General features: G+C 40.0%; 1 protein-coding gene across 7 annotated transcripts in view; it reads left to right on the top strand.

The window, feature by feature from the left end:
* The window catches only part of srpk2 (SRSF protein kinase 2), a 66,683-nt gene that overhangs the window by 45,667 nt on the left and 2,626 nt on the right, over positions 1-18,390 (top strand). For 3 of the 7 annotated variants that reach the window (XM_032522274.1, XM_032522271.1, XM_032522275.1), the window contains 12 exons: positions 400-508; positions 2,312-2,399; positions 2,938-3,025; positions 3,108-3,214; positions 5,045-5,210; positions 6,759-6,799; positions 7,323-7,677; positions 9,223-10,176; positions 12,363-12,463; positions 13,820-13,927; positions 14,036-14,105; positions 15,718-15,810. In XM_032522274.1, coding sequence (XP_032378165.1) covers positions 400-508; positions 2,312-2,399; positions 2,938-3,025; positions 3,108-3,214; positions 5,045-5,210; positions 6,759-6,799; positions 7,323-7,677; positions 9,223-10,176; positions 12,363-12,463; positions 13,820-13,927; positions 14,036-14,105; positions 15,718-15,810 — 2,280 coding nt within the window. Of the gene's footprint in view, positions 1-399; positions 509-2,311; positions 2,400-2,937; positions 3,026-3,107; positions 3,215-5,044; positions 5,211-6,758; positions 6,800-7,322; positions 7,678-9,222; positions 10,177-12,362; positions 12,464-13,819; positions 13,928-14,035; positions 14,106-15,717; positions 15,811-16,264; positions 16,358-18,390 lie in introns of all 7 variants that reach the window. The other 4 variants (XM_032522276.1, XM_032522272.1, XM_032522277.1 and 1 more) reach the window with 3 other exon arrangements.

Below are 18,390 nucleotides of genomic sequence, written 5' to 3'. Positions count from 1 at the left end.
TGTTAGTGTATTCTGTACAAACGTCATATATTGCCCGTCTGTCCATCCTGGGAGGGGGCTCCCTTCTCAGTTACTCTTCCGGATTTTTCTTCTATTTTTTCCCCATCAAAGGGGATTGTTTGAGGAGTTTTTACATATCATAAGCGGGTTTTGAAAAGGACAAAGGGTGTTGTATGTTATACGGATTGTAATGCCCCCTGAGGCAAATTTGTGATATTGGCTATATAAATAACATTTACTTGCAAATGACTTGTTTGTACTGTACTTTTCCTTCTACCTCCCTCCCTCCCTCCCTGCTCTTCCTACACGTCTTACTCACTAATGGGTTTCATGTCATTACCTGGTTAAGACTGATATCAGCCTCCTGTAACCTTCATTGTCTCACTCTTTATCCCTCAGGAGGGTACCATCCGGTGAAGATCGGGGATTTGTTCAACGGGAGGTACCATGTGATCAGGAAGTTGGGGTGGGGGCACTTCTCCACCGTATGGCTATGCTGGGACATACAGTGAGTCACACAAACACACACACACACACACACACACAAACACACACACACTAAATGGACTAACAAGATACACATACTCGCCACAAATGCGTAATGAAAGAAGCCCTCAACACATCCACGCACACACGTGCATCTGTTGACTGTTACCATGACAATGGTTGCAACCAACACCACCCTGCACTGGTACCAAAGACATTCATTTGCACTATAATGTTGTTTATGTGTTCACGAGGCAACCGGTGTGGATGGATGACGCTATCATCAACCCAGTGTCACCTTTCCCTGACGCGCACACACACACACACACACACAAACTCATTTAATTACACTAATGGTGGTCATAAACTAGTGAGTTGGAGTTGGGTTACATTACAGTCAGTCACAGTCCTTAACAAATGTTATATTCAGTGTATCAATATTAAGACTTGAGTTGTCTTCTCTCCTACTTCTTAACATGCATCCTTTCCAACTTTACTGTTGTGGTTCAGTCTCACCCTTCTCATAGCATCATTGTTGGCCAGCAGGCAGCTGTGACTGTACGCTACCTGCTCGGCACCAAATGGCAGAACATAGTGGAGCATTTAGCAGCTATAGAGTCACATATTTCCCTCAGGAGTTGGTAGTGACCAAACAGAACTACAAGAGAGTACATTTTGGCCTTAGAATGTTCATTTGTCAATAATCTGTTTGTTATGAGGGGCCATCAGGGACATTATTTACAATTACATTACAATTACATTTACAATGTTTTGGGTCACTTAGAAATTTCCATTGCACTCCATTATAGACAGAATACCAGCAGAAATCAGTTGCATTGTATTTTCTTAACCATGGCAGCTGTTTTCAGATTACATTATGTCCTTACATAATTGCAAAAGGGTTTTCCAATGTGTTCTCAGTTAGTTTTTTAAAAACTATATCAGATTGGTAAAGAGAATGTGCCTTTGGAACATTGGAGGAATGGTTGCTGATAATAGTCAATGTAGATGTTGCATTAAAGATCAGCCACCCACTCATCAATCATCTTGTATTCTGTCTATAATGGAGTGAAATGGAAATGTGTAAGTGACCCCAAACTTTTGACCGGTAGTGTAGCTTACACACATACAAGTGAAACACACCTGATGGGCCCTCATTGTTGGTAACAAGTCTTATCAACTTAAAAAGTGATGATATGTCAGTGTAGTGTTTACAACTTATTTTCACTACCCCCAAGTTGGCAAACAAATCAGATCAGTTGTTGCAGGTAACAGTTTTGAATTACTTTCATTTGCATCATACTTTGATAGAATACAGGATTTGTTGCTATGTAATAGAACAGATTGATATTCATGGAGGTAAGATGAAAGATCTGCTTGAGAATATTCTAAAAACAGATGTTTGAATAATAAATGTGTTGTATTTATAGTTTTTGATATTTCTTCTTTTATATACCTGTATACATGGTGATCTGTACACTAGGATGCAACAAAGCTTGAACGTCAGACACGCCAGAAACACCCCTGGTAGCCGAAAACATTTGGTGAATAAAGCATGGTGTGCTGGGAAAGAGTTTTGGTTGACTTCCACCATTAGGGTTAACATTGTTTTGATTTTATGAAATGCCACTTTGCAACATTTGCATTTCCAATGTCAGTGTTGGCAGTTGGAATGATAGTTGAGCAAACGTGTAATAAAGGCATGGTGAGGGACATTTTATAATATTGGTCACAAATATTGATTCAGACACATTAATCCGCCTAACTGGCTTAAACAACCAATTAGAAGGAACACAAATGCATGTATCTGTGTTTGTCATAACAGAGTGAAGAACTTTGTGGCCATGAAGGTGGTGAAGAGCGCCCAGCATTACACAGAGACGGCCCTGGATGAGATCAAACTGCTGCGATGTGTGAGAACCTGATTAGTTTGACATTAAAGTATTTGTAAATCTTATTCTTTTCATCTTCCTTTGTTTTTTTTTGTTCCATTTTTCATTTTGTGTTTCCTTTCTTTCTCACTACTTCATCCTTTTCTACTACATTTTCTCTTCCTTACATTTTTCTCTCCTGTTTCCTCCCTCTTTCTTCCCTCTTCACACCTTGCATCTCCTACCAACACCCTGTTAGGTAACAAGAAGCACTAGAGATCATTTATCTTGCATGATGGGTGCAGAGGACATTCCTCTTCCAATCAGTCTGTCTGCATCTTTATCTCCCACATCAATCTTCCCTTGTCCTCTTCCTTTCCTGCTCTCTTTTCCTGTCTTTCCTCTAGCTTTGTTATTCTCCTTCAGTATTCCCATTTCCTCTTTGTTCCTCTTTCTTGTTCTTCCCTTTTTTCCTGTCCTTTTTTTCTTCAATGTTCTTTGTTTGTTTCCTTTCCTGATTCCCCTTCTGTTTCTTCTTCTTGTCATATTTGCTTCAGCTCTTTGTCCTCTTGTCCTCCAGGTGAGAGAGAGCGACCCCGGTGACCCCAACAAGGACATGGTGGTTCAGCTGATAGATGACTTCAAGATCTCTGGAGTCAACGGCATACGTATCCCAATCAGAGAGAGAGAGAGAGTGATTGTGTGGGTGACAGAGATATGATAATGTGAGACCTTGACTCTCCATCGCAGATGTGTGTATGGTGTTTGAGGTGCTAGGTCACCACCTGCTGAAGTGGATTATTAAATCCAACTACCAAGGTCTGCCTCTGCCATGTGTCAAGAGCATTATCAAACAGGTAAGGACATATACACACACACACACAAACCCACCAAATTTATTTAGATTCATATAAATATTGCTGATATTATTTTATTTAATATGGATAAATAATGTATCTGGCCGATGCAAATAACTACATGAATTTCACCTGGGGACAAGTTGACATGCTGGTTATTAAATATTTGTCCTGAATGGAGTGAAGAGATTTATGTTTAATCACATGTAGCACAAAATAATATTCGCATCATGTAGCGTAACTGCAGAATCATTGTGTCAAAGGGAATTCAATGGGGAGAGAAAAGTCTACTGACAATAACACAGTTGATTTCAATTGAATTTCAAAAAGACTTGTTCAGTTGTTTTTTGCGTTTATTGACTGATTGCTAACCCATGTGGTTTGGGTAAAATTTGTGTTTTGGAGCTTTTTCTCCAATTCACGAATACTTTTTGTGTTTAAGTGCTGGTGGAAAACTCAGATGTCCAGCTTTTTAGTTTGGTCATGTGGAATTGTCAAGTGGGAAATGTTTTCCTTTTTCTTTTTATTAAAACAAAGTGGCTTAAACATGTCATGCAGTATGGTGTATATTGTCAACTTCAACAATCTGAGATGTCATTTGACATTACTGATTATTAGTTATGTATGTTTACAATTTGATTGAGTTGATTCTCAATAGGAAAAACATACCACAATCCAAGCATGCTGCACCTGCGTAGTTGCAGTATTCTTCTTTTTCTGTGAAACAGTTGTAGTTTAAACTTAGGCAAAAAGTAAGTCTGTGTATCATAAAACATACATGTCTATTCTAATAGTGAGACTTTATTGTAAAGACTGTAAAAGACTAGTCTATATCCTTTACGTTCCACTTCCAGGATTGCTCAGTTGCAATCCGCCAGATTTCTCTCATTTAGGCATCGAAATCCGTTGACCTTGGCTTTCTTTGTGTTGGCATTTTAAACTCTGGTCGATTTATGAAGACTATGGTTAACCTTTTCTAAGATCTCTGCCAGTTAAATCCAGACAGCTAGCTAGACTATCTGACAAATCAGAGTTTTCTGTTACGTGACTAAAACAACTTTTAAACGTACACATGTTCTACCAAAACAAGTTCCTTCTGAGCCTATTTTGCAGCAGCACCACAGCTTTTCTCTGGTGCTTAGCGCCGCCAAAGACAATACTGTAGTGATGCCAATAAACCAGAGCACGTTTTCCTCCCATCCCCAAATGCTATGTGGAGTCCTCCAGCATGCTTTGAAAGAGGGTCTGGCGAAGCAAGACTAGTAAATGAGTAACTTGAAAAGAAAGAAAGGGGGAAAAAAAACAGTGTATGAAGAAATATATATAAGAGACTCAGACAGCCAAATTCACACACAATACTTGGTCTAATATTTCAGTGCATGCTATTGTGAAGTTCCCACTTTAGACTTCAGTACCACTGCCATCACTGAGACGCAGTGCTTTTAGGCATTTCCCCCTCAACCACCTGATGAGCATATGAAGTTGTTCAGCCGTTTGAGCTGCTGCCAGCCTCCCACCTCTTGAAAGCCAAGCTAAAGATGAGTAGAAATTAAATTACACTGTTCCCTGCTTCGATCTCAAAGCCTCTGGACAGAAAAAAATGAAAGAAACAGTGAAACAAAAACAGTCTTTGCTCTCTGCCTTCAGAGAATGACAATCATTAGAAGAAGGGCTTATCTGAGGAAGAGAGAAAGAATTAAAGGGAACGAGGAGAGATGAACCGGGAGAGAGGGTTTGTCTGCATTGAGAGTGTATAAACACCTAAACAACAACTGTGAGCATGCTTTTCAGTAATAAAACATGTGTCTGTTAATCTGAATGTGTTTGTAGGTCCTGCAGGGTCTTGACTACCTCCACACTAAGTGTAAAATCATCCACACGGACATCAAGCCAGAGAACATCCTGATGTGTGTAGATGACGCCTTTGTTAGGCGTATGGCCATGGAGGCGACCGAATGGCAGAAGGCTGGAGCCCCCCCGCCGTCTGGATCAGCAGGTAGACGCGCAAACACTTACATTATGTGTATTTTGAATCGAATAGTGCAACATTTTGGGAAGTTTGCATTCTTGCTGAGAGTTAGATGAGAAGAGGCTCAGCTGTTATTCTTTGTCTCCAGCCTTTATGCTAAGCTAAGCTAGCCGGCTGCTGGCTGTAGTTTCATATCTAGCGTACAGATGTGAAAATGGTCGATCTTCTTACCCAACTCTCAGCAAGAAAGCAAATAAATGTATTGCTCAAAACCATTTCTTAACGTTTCAATTTATTTATGGGTTTTTCCTAAACTTTGCTTAAAAATTAGCATTTATTTTAGTTTGCAAAGAAAAAGCTAAATGTTTTGGAATGGGGTAAAGACTTTTGTCTTTGTGTTAGTGTTTTATTTACGCAAGATGTGTAGCTTCTTCACAGAAATTTAGATTGTAGGTAATAGGTGAAGCTTACAGTACATGTAGTAGGTTAGTAGCTCATCATTCTGATTTGAAATTAATAATTGGTAGTTAATGAAAATAAATCATCAATTGAATTGTCAAAAATGTTCTGATACGTTTCATGAATGAAAAAACTACCATGTTTAATATTGTAGTGTTCAGTAAAGAAAAAAGGATTCACAGAGAACACCTTTTGTGCATCCTCAGTTTCTTGCCTTTTTGAAACCGCACCCCCGATTTCTTGCTTTTTCATCTCCTGTGGAGTTCCTTGACTGAAAAAAATCAAGTTCTTAAAAACACTCTTGACAAACTTGTCATGAACCCTGTCCTCCCGGTGAACCCCTTCATGAGCTGTCAATTGCTTGCATCAGCCGATGTAGTCTCTTTGAGCCTTAGGGCAACCAATTGTACTGCTTACATTTCTACGCAATTAAAGTGAGGCACAAAACCATCTACTGTCAAAACAGAAGGGCTCGGCGGTAACGGAATCTGTCTGGGATGGAAGAGGCAAAATAAAAAAAGGTTTTTATTGTCATTAACATAAGTGCAGACGTGTTTTTATAGCAACATGTATTTTGTTTCAGCTTGTTACATTTAACTTTTGTGTTTTAGAAGAGATCGAAGGTATGTTGGAGAGATATAACAACATAGTTTGGATTGTTTGTGTTATAACAAGTTTATTTAGCCGCACTTTTTCTGTTGAGCATATTAAGAAACAATTAATATAAAATATGAAAGATTGATCATTTATCATTTGCAAATACTGTATGTTTAGAAGAATATTTTGTGTATATATATTCATTTTCACTCTACTGTAACTCCTTTGAGGTTTATTATCCATATTTGGATTGCTGCGATGATTGAGGTGAGAAAATACTGTACAATACAGGAAGCAAAGTGAGTGGGAGTGTGAAAGATCTTTTTCTTTCTTTTTTTCAATTCTCTCACTTCACCTACAGATTGTGTATGTATCCGGTCTAAAAAGGAAACATGTACTAACTAACTATCTCTTTTCCAGGCGTGTGGAATATTGAACATGGTGTGAACTTGGTTGTGTGACAGATTGAAGTTAGTGATACTTTGGAGCCTCTCATTGTTGTTTTTCTTTGTCTGTCAGTTAGCACAGCCCCCCAGCTCAAACCGGTGAGTACAACAGATGTGAGTATAAAATGGGAGGAATGCACACACACACACACACACACACACACACACACACACACACACACACACACACACACACACACACACACAAACAAACATAAACACACACCAAGGTTAATTGTACGTTCTAACTGGTTTCAAAGCTCCTACTACTCTACATTAGCAATGTTTAATGAATTAATAAATAAATAAATGGGGTTGCAGCAATTTTCAGACTCTAAAAAAGACTGTACTAGATGCAATAAAATTAGAAATCTGTTTGATTGCATGTTCCCATCTGGGCCTTTGAAAAGTAGAAGAAGAACAATGAAAACATGTTTTTTAATGGGCAGTGGGGATATTTCAAATGTAATTACATTTAATATCAATATACAGTGGCAGCTTTAGTGGACATTACTTACAAATCATAACCTAAGATTCAAATAAATATCAAAAGTTGTATTCCTTGAATACCCCGTATTCATTCATGGTCTTGCTTCCCCTGTGACTCTCCCTCTCTCGTCCTGTTTTTTTGTCCCAGGTGGGGAAGATCTCCAAGAACAAGAAGAAGAAGCTGAAGAAGAAACAGAAGCGGCAGGCAGAGCTGCTGGAGAGGCGGATGCTGGAGATCGAAGCCCTGGAGAGAGAGGCCGAGAAGAAGGAGGAGAGAGCCAAAGACGGGGGAGAGAAAGGGGAGCATGAACATAACCTGTCTTCACCCCTGCAGCTGCCGCCACCGCAGCTGGGCCCCAGCATGGCTCTGGGAGAGAGCGACGAAGATGATGATGATGACGAGGAGGATGGGGAAGATGAGGAGGAGGAGGGAGGCGAGAGGGAGAGGGAGAGAGAGAGGGAGAGAGAGAGGGAGAGGCCCATCAGGTTGACTAATCATACATGTGAGTCATATCAAGTTTTCCCCAGGTTGAGTGCTGTTGTTTTCACAAGGGTTAGAGTCTTTTTCTCTCACTTTATTACAATCTGATTACAGGAATTAATGCTATCCACCAATGACAAATGCAGCATGATGCTACATTAACATTACAGAGCTTTACTAAATATTGAGAATCAATAAGTATTTTCTTTGGCTGTATCCATCACTGCTGGAAGTAGGGGTGCTGGGAGTGCTGCAGCACCCCCTGTTGGCACTGTAGCACCCACAAATCTATTTACTTAAAAATAAATAAATAAAAAAGTAGAATTCATGAAACATTATTACAGTTAATTGAAAATGCATTAATGACCGGGACAATTGGTGTCATGCATAAGTAAGACAACTTATTTTATTCCTGCTCCAGCTGGGGATGTAAAGATTACGGTGTAACAGTAAACCACTATATTTAAAATATCATTATTATGGTGGATTAGCACGGTGTGGAAACCGTGTGTTTAATCCATCCCAGCTTCATCCAAGTCTACTGAAGTTGCTGTGCAGGCTCACTGCGTAGCCTGCAACGTGCGTTTCTTGAGGTTGGAATCATGGCAGATTGAGGAGATGACAGCGCTCAGGACATTTATCAGCCCTCTAAGAGGACTAAGTCTGAAGCAAGGCATATTCTGGTTATTATACGCCGAAGAGCAGTTGATTGAAGAAAGTTATCCTGTCTGCAGAACATACAGGAAAAAGGTTTCTTCTAAAAGCATTGAACACACTTTAAAAAAATACCGCAATAATACCCAAAAAATTGATAATTTTGGTCATATAACTGTGAGGTTACATTTTCATACCGCTACATCCCTAGCTGCGGCTGTCTTTGGAGATGGCTTATGCTTCCTGTGTTTTTTGTTATTTTTTTAGTCTGGTCTGTATACCTTTTGGATATTAATTTTTCGTATCGTATTTTTCGAAAGTTGCATGTTTCATTTATATTTTGGCTGCTGTGACACTGTGGCACTAAACACCATTGCAACAGTTAACGCTGACAGTGTACAAGCACTCCGCTTAGTCAAGCCATGCTAGTATATTTTATCAATGTTATTAGTTAAGTGCCTATATGCAAACTCATAGGATCATTCCTGCCAGTAAAGTAACATATTTAGGTTGGGCTGCTCTATTTTACTGTATTCAGGCTGTCAACAACTAGTAAGGTGATTTTTCTAAAACAAAGATCTGCAGCGTGCAGTGTGTGAGTATGTGTATGTGCAGTAGGTTTGTGCAGTCTGTTTGTGAATGAATAGGAGGTGGAATGGCTCTAACCACCTAGCCCACGCTGGTACCACTGTGTATGGGAGGCTAGGCTGATTCACAAAAGAAAACAGTCTTTCTCCGTCTCCCTCCTTCACCTTCTTTTTCTTTCATTCTCCTTTTCTCTCATTTGCCTCCTTCTCTCCAATCTCTTTACATGCTTTTTCACTCACTGCCCACACTGTCTTTGACTGAGTTCATATCTCCTTCCCACCCACTTCCTCTCTCAACTGTTTTTCCTCGGCTCTCTCCATATTAGGTGCGGCGCCTCCCCAGGAGCAGAGCGAGGCACCCCACATCACTGATGAAGACCCTGATGAGGAGGTGGAAGAGGAGGACGAGCCCACGCGTACTGCTGAAAAAGATGCCCCCATTCCCCCCACCACAGACGCTTGTGATGGAGATCCAACACAAGCAGAGGTAGAGGGCAAGGAGGGGGAGGAGGAGGATGCGGAGGATGAAGAGGGGTTGAAAGGGGCAGAGGATGAGAATGAGGAAGGTGAGGGGGAGGGGAAGGAAGAGGAGGAGGAGGAGGAGGAGGTGGAGAGAGAAGAAGAGGAGGAGGAGGAGGAGGAGGAGTCAAAGGAGGAAAAAGAGACTGAAAGAGAGGAGAATGAGACTGGGGAGCCAAAGAGTGAGAACAAAACAGATGAGGCTGCAGTGATAGAGGAAGAGGAGTCGAAGGAGCAGGAGGGGGAGGATGAGGAGGACGAGGATGAGGATGAAGAGGAGGAGGATGACGACGAGGAAGACGAGGATGACGACACAACTACGGAACTCCTCACAGAAACCTCCTGTCCCATCAAACCCCACAACAACAAAAGCAATTCAGCCAAAACCAACGGTCACGTTTTGTTGGGACCTGAAGGACTGAAACCAAACCCTGGCAATCCTCCCCCTCCCTCGCCCACCCCTGAGCATCTCCTCTGCCCCCTGGTGGAGTCCGAGCTCAGCTACACAGACAGGGACCACTCTCTCAGCTCCGGTTATGAGATGTATAATGGCGACCTGGGCGAGCCGGGGCTTACCAACGGTGGCACTGACCGCCACCCAACCATCATGCCTCTCTTCCCCGACTTGCCCCTGGATCCTGTGCCGGGAAACCCCACTTCTGTTGAAACGGTAGACCTTGGAGCAGGCCAGTCACCCAACAGCCCCACCGCTGACCGTAGTCGCACTGTGTCGTCCTCAAGCACAGGAGACACACCCAAAGGTAAAAACTCCACCTCACTTCTACAATTGTCTCACTACCTTTTTTCTTTTCACCAAAATATATAAAAATGTATCCAAACAGACTTACACGTTGCGCTACGAGCATCAAAGAAACAGTAGTACCATCCAAATGCCCCATTAACTCCAATATTAACATTTTAGAAGTAAAACAGAAAAAAACACTTCTTTAGCTCACTTTATTTTTTAAATATATAACACGCAAACATATATTACAGCAATGTGTTGAACCTAATCAACAGCTATCAACAAGCTATCGGGCCCAGGAGCTCGAATACCTTTCGTTGTTTATAGTATATATGGCATCCTTTTCGATTATTCCAACGCTTCATACTCCTTCAGCTGCTCCTTCATATAAAGTTAAGCCAACAATGCTGTTCAGCTCCCAACTGTCCAGTTAAGGCCTGCCTATCGGAAGGTTGGTGGTTCAATCCCTTGCCCTGCAGTCCCATGTTGAAGTGTCCTTGGGCAAGACACTGAACCCCGAGTTGCCCCCAGTGCTGCGCATCGGAGTTTGAATGTGTGTGAGTGTTTATCTGATGAGCAGGTGGAACCTTGTACGGCAGCCTCGGCCACAGTGTCTGAATGTGTGTGAATGGTGAATAGTTCCTGTATGATGTAAAAGCGCTTTGAGTAGTAAGACTAGAAAAGCGCTATATAAACACAGCACATTTTACATTTAAGTTAATCCACACCTTCCAGCCAATCAGAATCCAGAATTAGGGTTATGGTATGGTAATAAAAATCACATAATCACACAAATTATGTTGAATATATGGGCCTAAATTACTTTATAATTTGTAAAATAATTTAGGACAAATCTATGTTATGAAATGTGATTTCAACTTCAACTTCAACTTCAACTTTATTTATTTGTCATTTTATATGATACGGAGTGCATACAGACGAAATTGCGTTGCATACAGCTTATAAATATTGCAATGATATTCCAGGTGAATGGAATACATTTCCGGATTATTTAACAAATGTATACAGAAGTGCAGCAGTGATCAAAGTGTAAACGTACAGGGTATGAACAGTGTGCAAATTGAAGAGTAAAAAAGAGTAAAAAAGAGAGGAACTGAAATGGCTAAAAGTTCAGCAGCATTTAAATACCGATGGCGTGCAATAGGTGCAGAGTTCAGTTTATGGATCAGAAGTTCAACAGTCTGATGGCAGTGGGGAAAAAGCGTTGCAGAACTGGTGGAACTGCAGCGGATGCTGCGGAACCTCTTTCAGAGGGCAGCAGGGTAAACAGTCCAGGTGGGGTTGGGCGATGTGGGCGGTCTTGGATTATATTTCGGGCTCGGGACACACAGCGCTGTGATGAAGTGTCCTTAATGGACATCATACTTACTCTCATAATAACATACCATAGTTTTTATGGAGGACATTTTTATTTCATAATAGCTTTTCTTATCAGTCACACTTTTATTTAATCTATCATTTTATTTTATATTGTCACTTAGAAGCACTATAAACATGTTTTTATATGAATATTTATATGAATATCTATAAATCTAAATATATAAATGAAATTGATTTCAAATAAAAGTTATCCCAAAAATAGGATTAACTAAGTATGATTAAATGACTCATACTTATGTGAATAATTTCTTTAACGATATCCTAATTTCATGGTTAACACTTTGGGGCTTTAAAAAAGAAGAAGCTTTCTTTCATATTCCTTTTCATAACAAATAATTTAGTGCTGCCTGATTTATGCTTTCTTCTTGCCAATTCCGGAATTGAAAAATAAAATTTTAATCTACATGTAAATGAGAATTTTACTTATATAGATGAAGAATAGAAAAAAAAGCATAATGATATGAAAATGAATAACCCTCAATGTTTTTTGATATTCCATCTTAAACATTAGAGCTGCCAGCTTCTCATTATTAGGTTTTTGTGTCCACATATTTCCCCTGGCTATTATGACTCACCCCCGCCATTACTCATCCACATTACTCAAAAACATTTAAAACTTGCCCTGTTTAAGCCTGTTGGGTGCTAACTCTAGCAGGAGGATAACACGGTGTAGGCAGCACCAATTGTTTTAGTTTTTCTCTCTACTGACAACACTCCGAGTTTACAGACAACAGAGCTACGTGTTGGAAGCGACCGGAATTCTCCTTTAACTCTGTTTTTTCCCACTCCATCCTCTCTCAGTCAGGGCCAGAGCTGCAGATCTCCTGATCAACCCACTAGACCCGCGCAACGCTGAGTCAATTCGAGTCAAAATCGCTGATCTCGGAAATGCCTGCTGGGTGGTAAGACACAGTATTTGGAGTTTGATATTACTTGATTTACCCACAGGGAGGAAATGAGGTATGTATATATATATATATATATATATATATATATATATAATAACAGTGTTAGGCAAGTTACTTTTTAAAAAAAAGTCACAGTTACTAGTTACTTCTTAAATAATGCGTTACTTTCAAGTACATTTTTAAATGCTCAAATGTGACCGCTCCTCCACCCCTCTTTAATGGAACTTAAAATACATGTGCATGTTCGATTATTTATGATAAAATCTGAATATTATAATTAAATGGACACTTATACAATACATTATTAACAGAAATAATGTACACACATCTAAACTATTTTAATGTTGTGGGACAAAGTGAGACTAGCCTCCAATCAAATGCCATGTATGTACAGTAGATATTATGTTTGAATAGTTTTGATATTTATTGCCCCTCAACAGGCCACAAATGGTAAAAATTCAGTTATGCTCGGTTAAGCACTAAAGCCAAAATAAATAACAAATATATACACTCTATGTAGTGCAAATAACTTAGTGGCCGATGTTTTAATTGTGCGCTGGTGGTGCGTTGAGCCAGTGTGTGTTGTGTGTGTGTGTGTGTGTGTGTGTGTGTGTGTGTGTGTGTGTGTGTGGGTGTGGGGTGTGGGGGTGGGGGTGGGGGGATGGGGGGGAATGGAGTGACGGAGATATCTTCGGAGTGAGTAGCCACTCTAGAGTCATTGTGAGAGAAACAAAGTGTCTCCCTTGTGTGTTCTGACCACGGTGGGACATCTTTAGCAGGAAAAGTCCCCCCTCTCCTTAATTTCATAACGCCATACCTGTCTCTCATTGACTGACTCACTTGTGTTGTTCGTTGTGTGTCCAACTATGCGTGCTTTTGAACATCCGCCCAACTCTACCTCTGATTGGCTTACCATGACATTTTACTCAACCTCAGCCAATTGTCAGCATTTACGTGCTTGTCTCGTGCACCTCCCACTAACCAAGGGAGAAATGTTTTTAAAAAAAGTCTTTGCCTCTCGGCTCAGAGACCTACTTGATCGGATGTAAAAAAACAGCATTAATTATAGTAACGCAGTAATCGGCAGTATCTGTAACGGCGTTATTAAGATGGGAAGGGTAATCAGTTAGATTACTTGTTATTGAAAAACAATAACAGCGTTAGTAACTGCGTTATTTATAACACTGTTGTTTCCATTACTGGGCAATGTGAGTGGTGACATCTCAATAATGTGATCACATTTGTGTGTGTCAAGATTTCCTTGTTATAAGGAAAACAAATAAAACGGTAATATAATAGACATACAAGTATAATTAAATGTGTTCCTCTCCTCTCCTCTCTTCTCCACAGCACAAGCACTTTACAGAGGACATCCAGACGAGACAATACCGTTCCATTGAAGTCTTGATAGGAGCTGGTTACAGCACTCCTGCAGATATCTGGAGTACCGCCTGCATGGTAAGGACACATGCATATATTCACTAGATTACTCTCATATCCAATTTCTTTTAAAGTATACACAGTCAGTATGGACTCAAGTACAGCACTTTATTTGATCTCTTGCAGGCATTTGAGCTGGCTACTGGAGATTACTTGTTTGAGCCTCACTCCGGAGAGGACTACTCCCGTGATGAGGGTGAGTATTTTAATCTTTATGACATACACACACAAATTTAATTCCCAAATATACAAACAGAAAACTTTATATTTGTTAAGTGTTCCACATAGCTGAATATTGTTTCGCAAGACTGTAGGCTTTATTAACATTATATTCTAGATGTTGACTTAAAGATGAAAGGTGTACCCCAGAAATAATATAATAGTGTTTTAAATGTTTTATGAACTGTTCTAATGAAAAACCATAATTGGTTTAATGTAGTTTCAAATGAAAATTTGTGTCTGTGTGCTATTTAACCTCAATTTGCTTTACAGATTTCCTCCGTTGTTCAGATGCATTGCTCCGAACTCTGCTTTAACATGCAGTGATGCAGTCACAGTTTGCAATTGCATTCACTTAACTTTTAGTAATTATGTTAAAAAAAAAAAAAATGAAAAAAAAAAAAAGAACAATAGTGCAGACACCGAGTACAGATTTGTTGTTGCAACATTTTCTTTTTAGACACCAGTATTTTTATTTTGTTGATTGTACAGTATGGGGAGTTTTACGCATGCATTTGTTGTTTTTTAAGCATGTCATCTATATAAGATGGGGTTATTGTTTCTGAGAATGCATCTGAACAATGGACGAAAAAACGTTGATAGATCAATACCAATTGAATTCTAAATTGATATAAATGGCCAACTTAAGTTTAGTTGAAACTATAGCATCCCTCTCCCCAAATCCCACTATCCACTGTCAACTATAAATCCTGTTCTTTTACTTTGCTGCTATGCCTCCACTCATCTTCACCCTGCTGTATACCTAACCCTAAATTGTTTAAATGTTATTGATCCACAGAGAGCTCACAAACCTCCGGTCATTGTCAGGAGACTTTTGCATTATAACATATCAGTTTCTAAGAAACTGTAAAATGGTGACAGATAATAACTGCATCATGAAGGCAACATTAGCCATTGATATTCTGGTCACATGTTAATCTATCAAGCAATACAGTCCCTATATTTGCAACCCTATCCTCATCCTCACCCCTATCTCTTCAACTCCTGTGACCTTTGAAGAGCTCATTGTGTTGTTTTTGTCATTGCATGTGACACACAGTAAACCTCATTTTGCATGTTTTTGCACAGCCAGTGTCAGTTTTATCATGACGTCCTGATTTACACTTTTGATCTCCGGCCATTGAGGCCAAATTCAAAATCTAACCTTTGGTTACAGTTCATTCAGATCTGAATGCATGTCACTTTTATTTCAGGGCTGATCATTTAGTTTCATAACCTCTGCTGTGGAGGCACGGCACACTAACAGGTTTTTCTCCTTTACTGTCTGTGACGGTCTCTTTCTTCCTTTCTTCCTTTCCCCTCCCTTCTTCTTATTCCTCCCTGAACCCTCTGTGATCTTTTCTACCTGTCACTTCCTGTCCCTGTTTTTATTTTCCTTCCCACAATCCACCCTCTTTACAATTCCCATACATTTTACTTTTACCTCCTTTGCTTTCATTTAAGTTTCCCCTCCTTTGTCTTTACCCGTTATCTCTTTTGCATGTCCTTCTATTTTTTTTGGCATCCTTCTTCCCTTATGCTTCCCCCCCTCTCTCTCCCTCCCTCCCACCTCCCTGTCTCCTCCGTAGACCACATAGCCCACATCATAGAGCTGCTGGGCTGTATTCCGAGGCACTTTGCACTCTCCGGAAAATATTCCCGGGAGTTCTTCAACCGAAGAGGTAGCGCTGGCCAGATAGCTGGTGGGACTGGGACACACAGATGTCTAAAATGGACAGACATGGATACTAGCAGCAGTCGGGACCCCTTATAAACATAAAGCTTATGTTGCTGTGGATTTGATTTTGATAGTTATTGGGTGTATTATCTGCAATTGAGACTGAAAACAGTCAGAAAAAATAAAACCCTTACCACTTTTAGGTGCTCCAATAGCCGTGTGTCCATGCAGTACCCCAAGGCAGCAGTGTGTGTGTCAGTCCCATACAGCCGTCATGTTGGTGTGTGTGTGTGTGTGTGTGTGTGTGTGTGTGTGTGTGTGTGTGTGTGTGTGTGTGTGTGTGTGTGTGTGTGTGCGTGTGCGTGTGCGTGTGCGTGTGCGTGTGCGTGTGCGTGTGCGTGTGTGCATGCTGTAATGATGAATCGTGCCTGTTCCCCTATGTATGTGGTGGTGGGCAGACCACATAGCTCTGATCATGGAGCTACTTGGGAAGGTCCCACGGAAAGTGGTCGCTGCCGGGAAGTTCAGCCGAGAGTTTTTCTCCAAGAAAGGTAAAACACACCGTGGGTGGTTGGTTAGGTGTAGGGTAGGCCTGCTATAGGGATAGACGTTGTGTAGGAGGAACTGCATAGAGGTCTTGAGATAAATGTGTTTTGTAGAGTTAAGTTTGTAGTACTGCCACAGTATTCTGAATTAAGTCAGGTCAGATTTTTCAGTTTCAGGTTAGTTGCCAAAAAGGCATGGTTAATTATGGGGCTGAGTGATGATTAATTATGATAGTTTGATTTTTATTGGTGTTATAGGTTATAGGTGTCAGGTCAGGTTTATGTTACTTTTTTGTCTCCCATAAGAGAAAATTTTCTTTCTTTGATTGAAGTAATTAAATAAATAAATAAAAAACCACAAATAATATGAATACCGGCTTGAAGTAAAGTGAGATTATTTACAAAAACATGTTCATGGTTATATAATTTATTTTTCCAAATAATCTGAAAATGTATTATGTTAATATAGACTTCATCCAACTGGCGATATATAGTGAAATGTTTTGCCTTATAATGCTCTTATCAGAATTTTGCAAAAACAGCCAATTTAACCTAGAAGTAATGAATCACTACAGACTGTATATCAAAGTTATGATCAATAACTTAGTATTTGTAAGCAAAAGCCTCCAAACTTTAAAGAAGGAGCTAGTCTACGCTGGAAATAGCATTAGAATAGCAGTATTAACGGTAACAATGACCATAAAGTCATATTCACAGAACAGCTAGGCTTTACTGCATCCAAGGTCTTTAGTGTGTCATACGCCTCTCTGATTCCGCTCATCTTCGAGTCTGGTAAGTGTATGGATCCATGTTCGGTACAGCTGATAACCCCTGCACTCTCTCATTTATTCTCTTTTTTTCTTTCTCTCAATCTCCTTCCCTTTCTGCTCATATATTTTTCATAATGTGTCATGAGACCTTAATATTCTGCCTTTGATGTTGTCTTTATCTGAGGTCTGAGTCTGCACTTGATGTCTCAATGTTCTCCCTTTTATCCCTTGGCGCTCTGTTAATCTGGTCTGACTTTCTTGCTCTCTCTGGGCTTTTTCCTGTCTGCCATGCTGCCTTGCAATCGAGCGGCTTCAATACCTTGTTTCTTTCATGCACACAAATCTGTTCTGAACTTGCAGGGAAGTAGATACATTAATTGGAGACAAAACAATTAAAACATAAATACTTTTATAAGAGTACAGACCTAAAGATCATAATACAGTGATTTGTGACAAGCAATGTCTCCTTGAATGCCAAACAAGTCTAGATGGTTTCCTTTCCCCTATCTGGTGTTCTTCAATCAATATATAGGAAGGAGGGTTACTATGGCAGCCATGGTCTGGACTGGACCTTTGGTCTTGATCACCTCCATTATTAATCATTCGCTCATACTTTTTTTTTCTCTGTTAGTCTTGTGCTCCCAGCCAATCATTTTCATTCTCTCTCTAATAATGAACACCTTCCTCTTTTTTTCTCTTTACGTTACAACACCACTTCTCTGTCTCTTTCTATACACCTCTCGCCCTCTGTTCTTGTGGTTTGCAGCGAAGAACTCTACAGGTTTTTACTCTATCGTTACAGCACCTCACTGAGAAGCAGCCGCTCAAACAGAGAGGCTGAACTAATCAGTGAAATCAGCGGCTGTAGGGTTTGGCTGGAGCCTGCAGAATCATGGCATCGGATTGAGGAGTCCGTTCATCCAAATAACCTACTTACCTCTGGTGGAATCTAGCAATGCAGATATTTTTGTTTGTGTACAAAATATGACATTTGAAAATTTAACAGCAAGATTTTTCTTACATTATATATCATATGTAGTTTCATTTTTTTCTGAAAATAAGGCAAGTAATTTCCTAAAACAGCTGGCATTGTAGTTTTTAGCAAGCATTACTCAAATAGGAGAAAGTTAGTTTGAGAAAGTAGTTAGTTATTTGTTGAGGACTATTTTCAGCCGTATGTTAATGCACGTTTGGTGGGCTATTGTAGATTTACAGCAGCAGACAGCACATGTGGAATTAACACATAATAAGCCACAGTGCCCATGTTAA

Source organism: Etheostoma spectabile, chromosome 8, assembly GCF_008692095.1.
Source record: "Etheostoma spectabile isolate EspeVRDwgs_2016 chromosome 8, UIUC_Espe_1.0, whole genome shotgun sequence".
NCBI lineage: Eukaryota > Metazoa > Chordata > Actinopteri > Perciformes > Percidae > Etheostoma > Etheostoma spectabile.
Note: the sequence above shows the minus strand (reverse complement) of the source record. Positions and strands in the feature narration are given on the sequence as shown.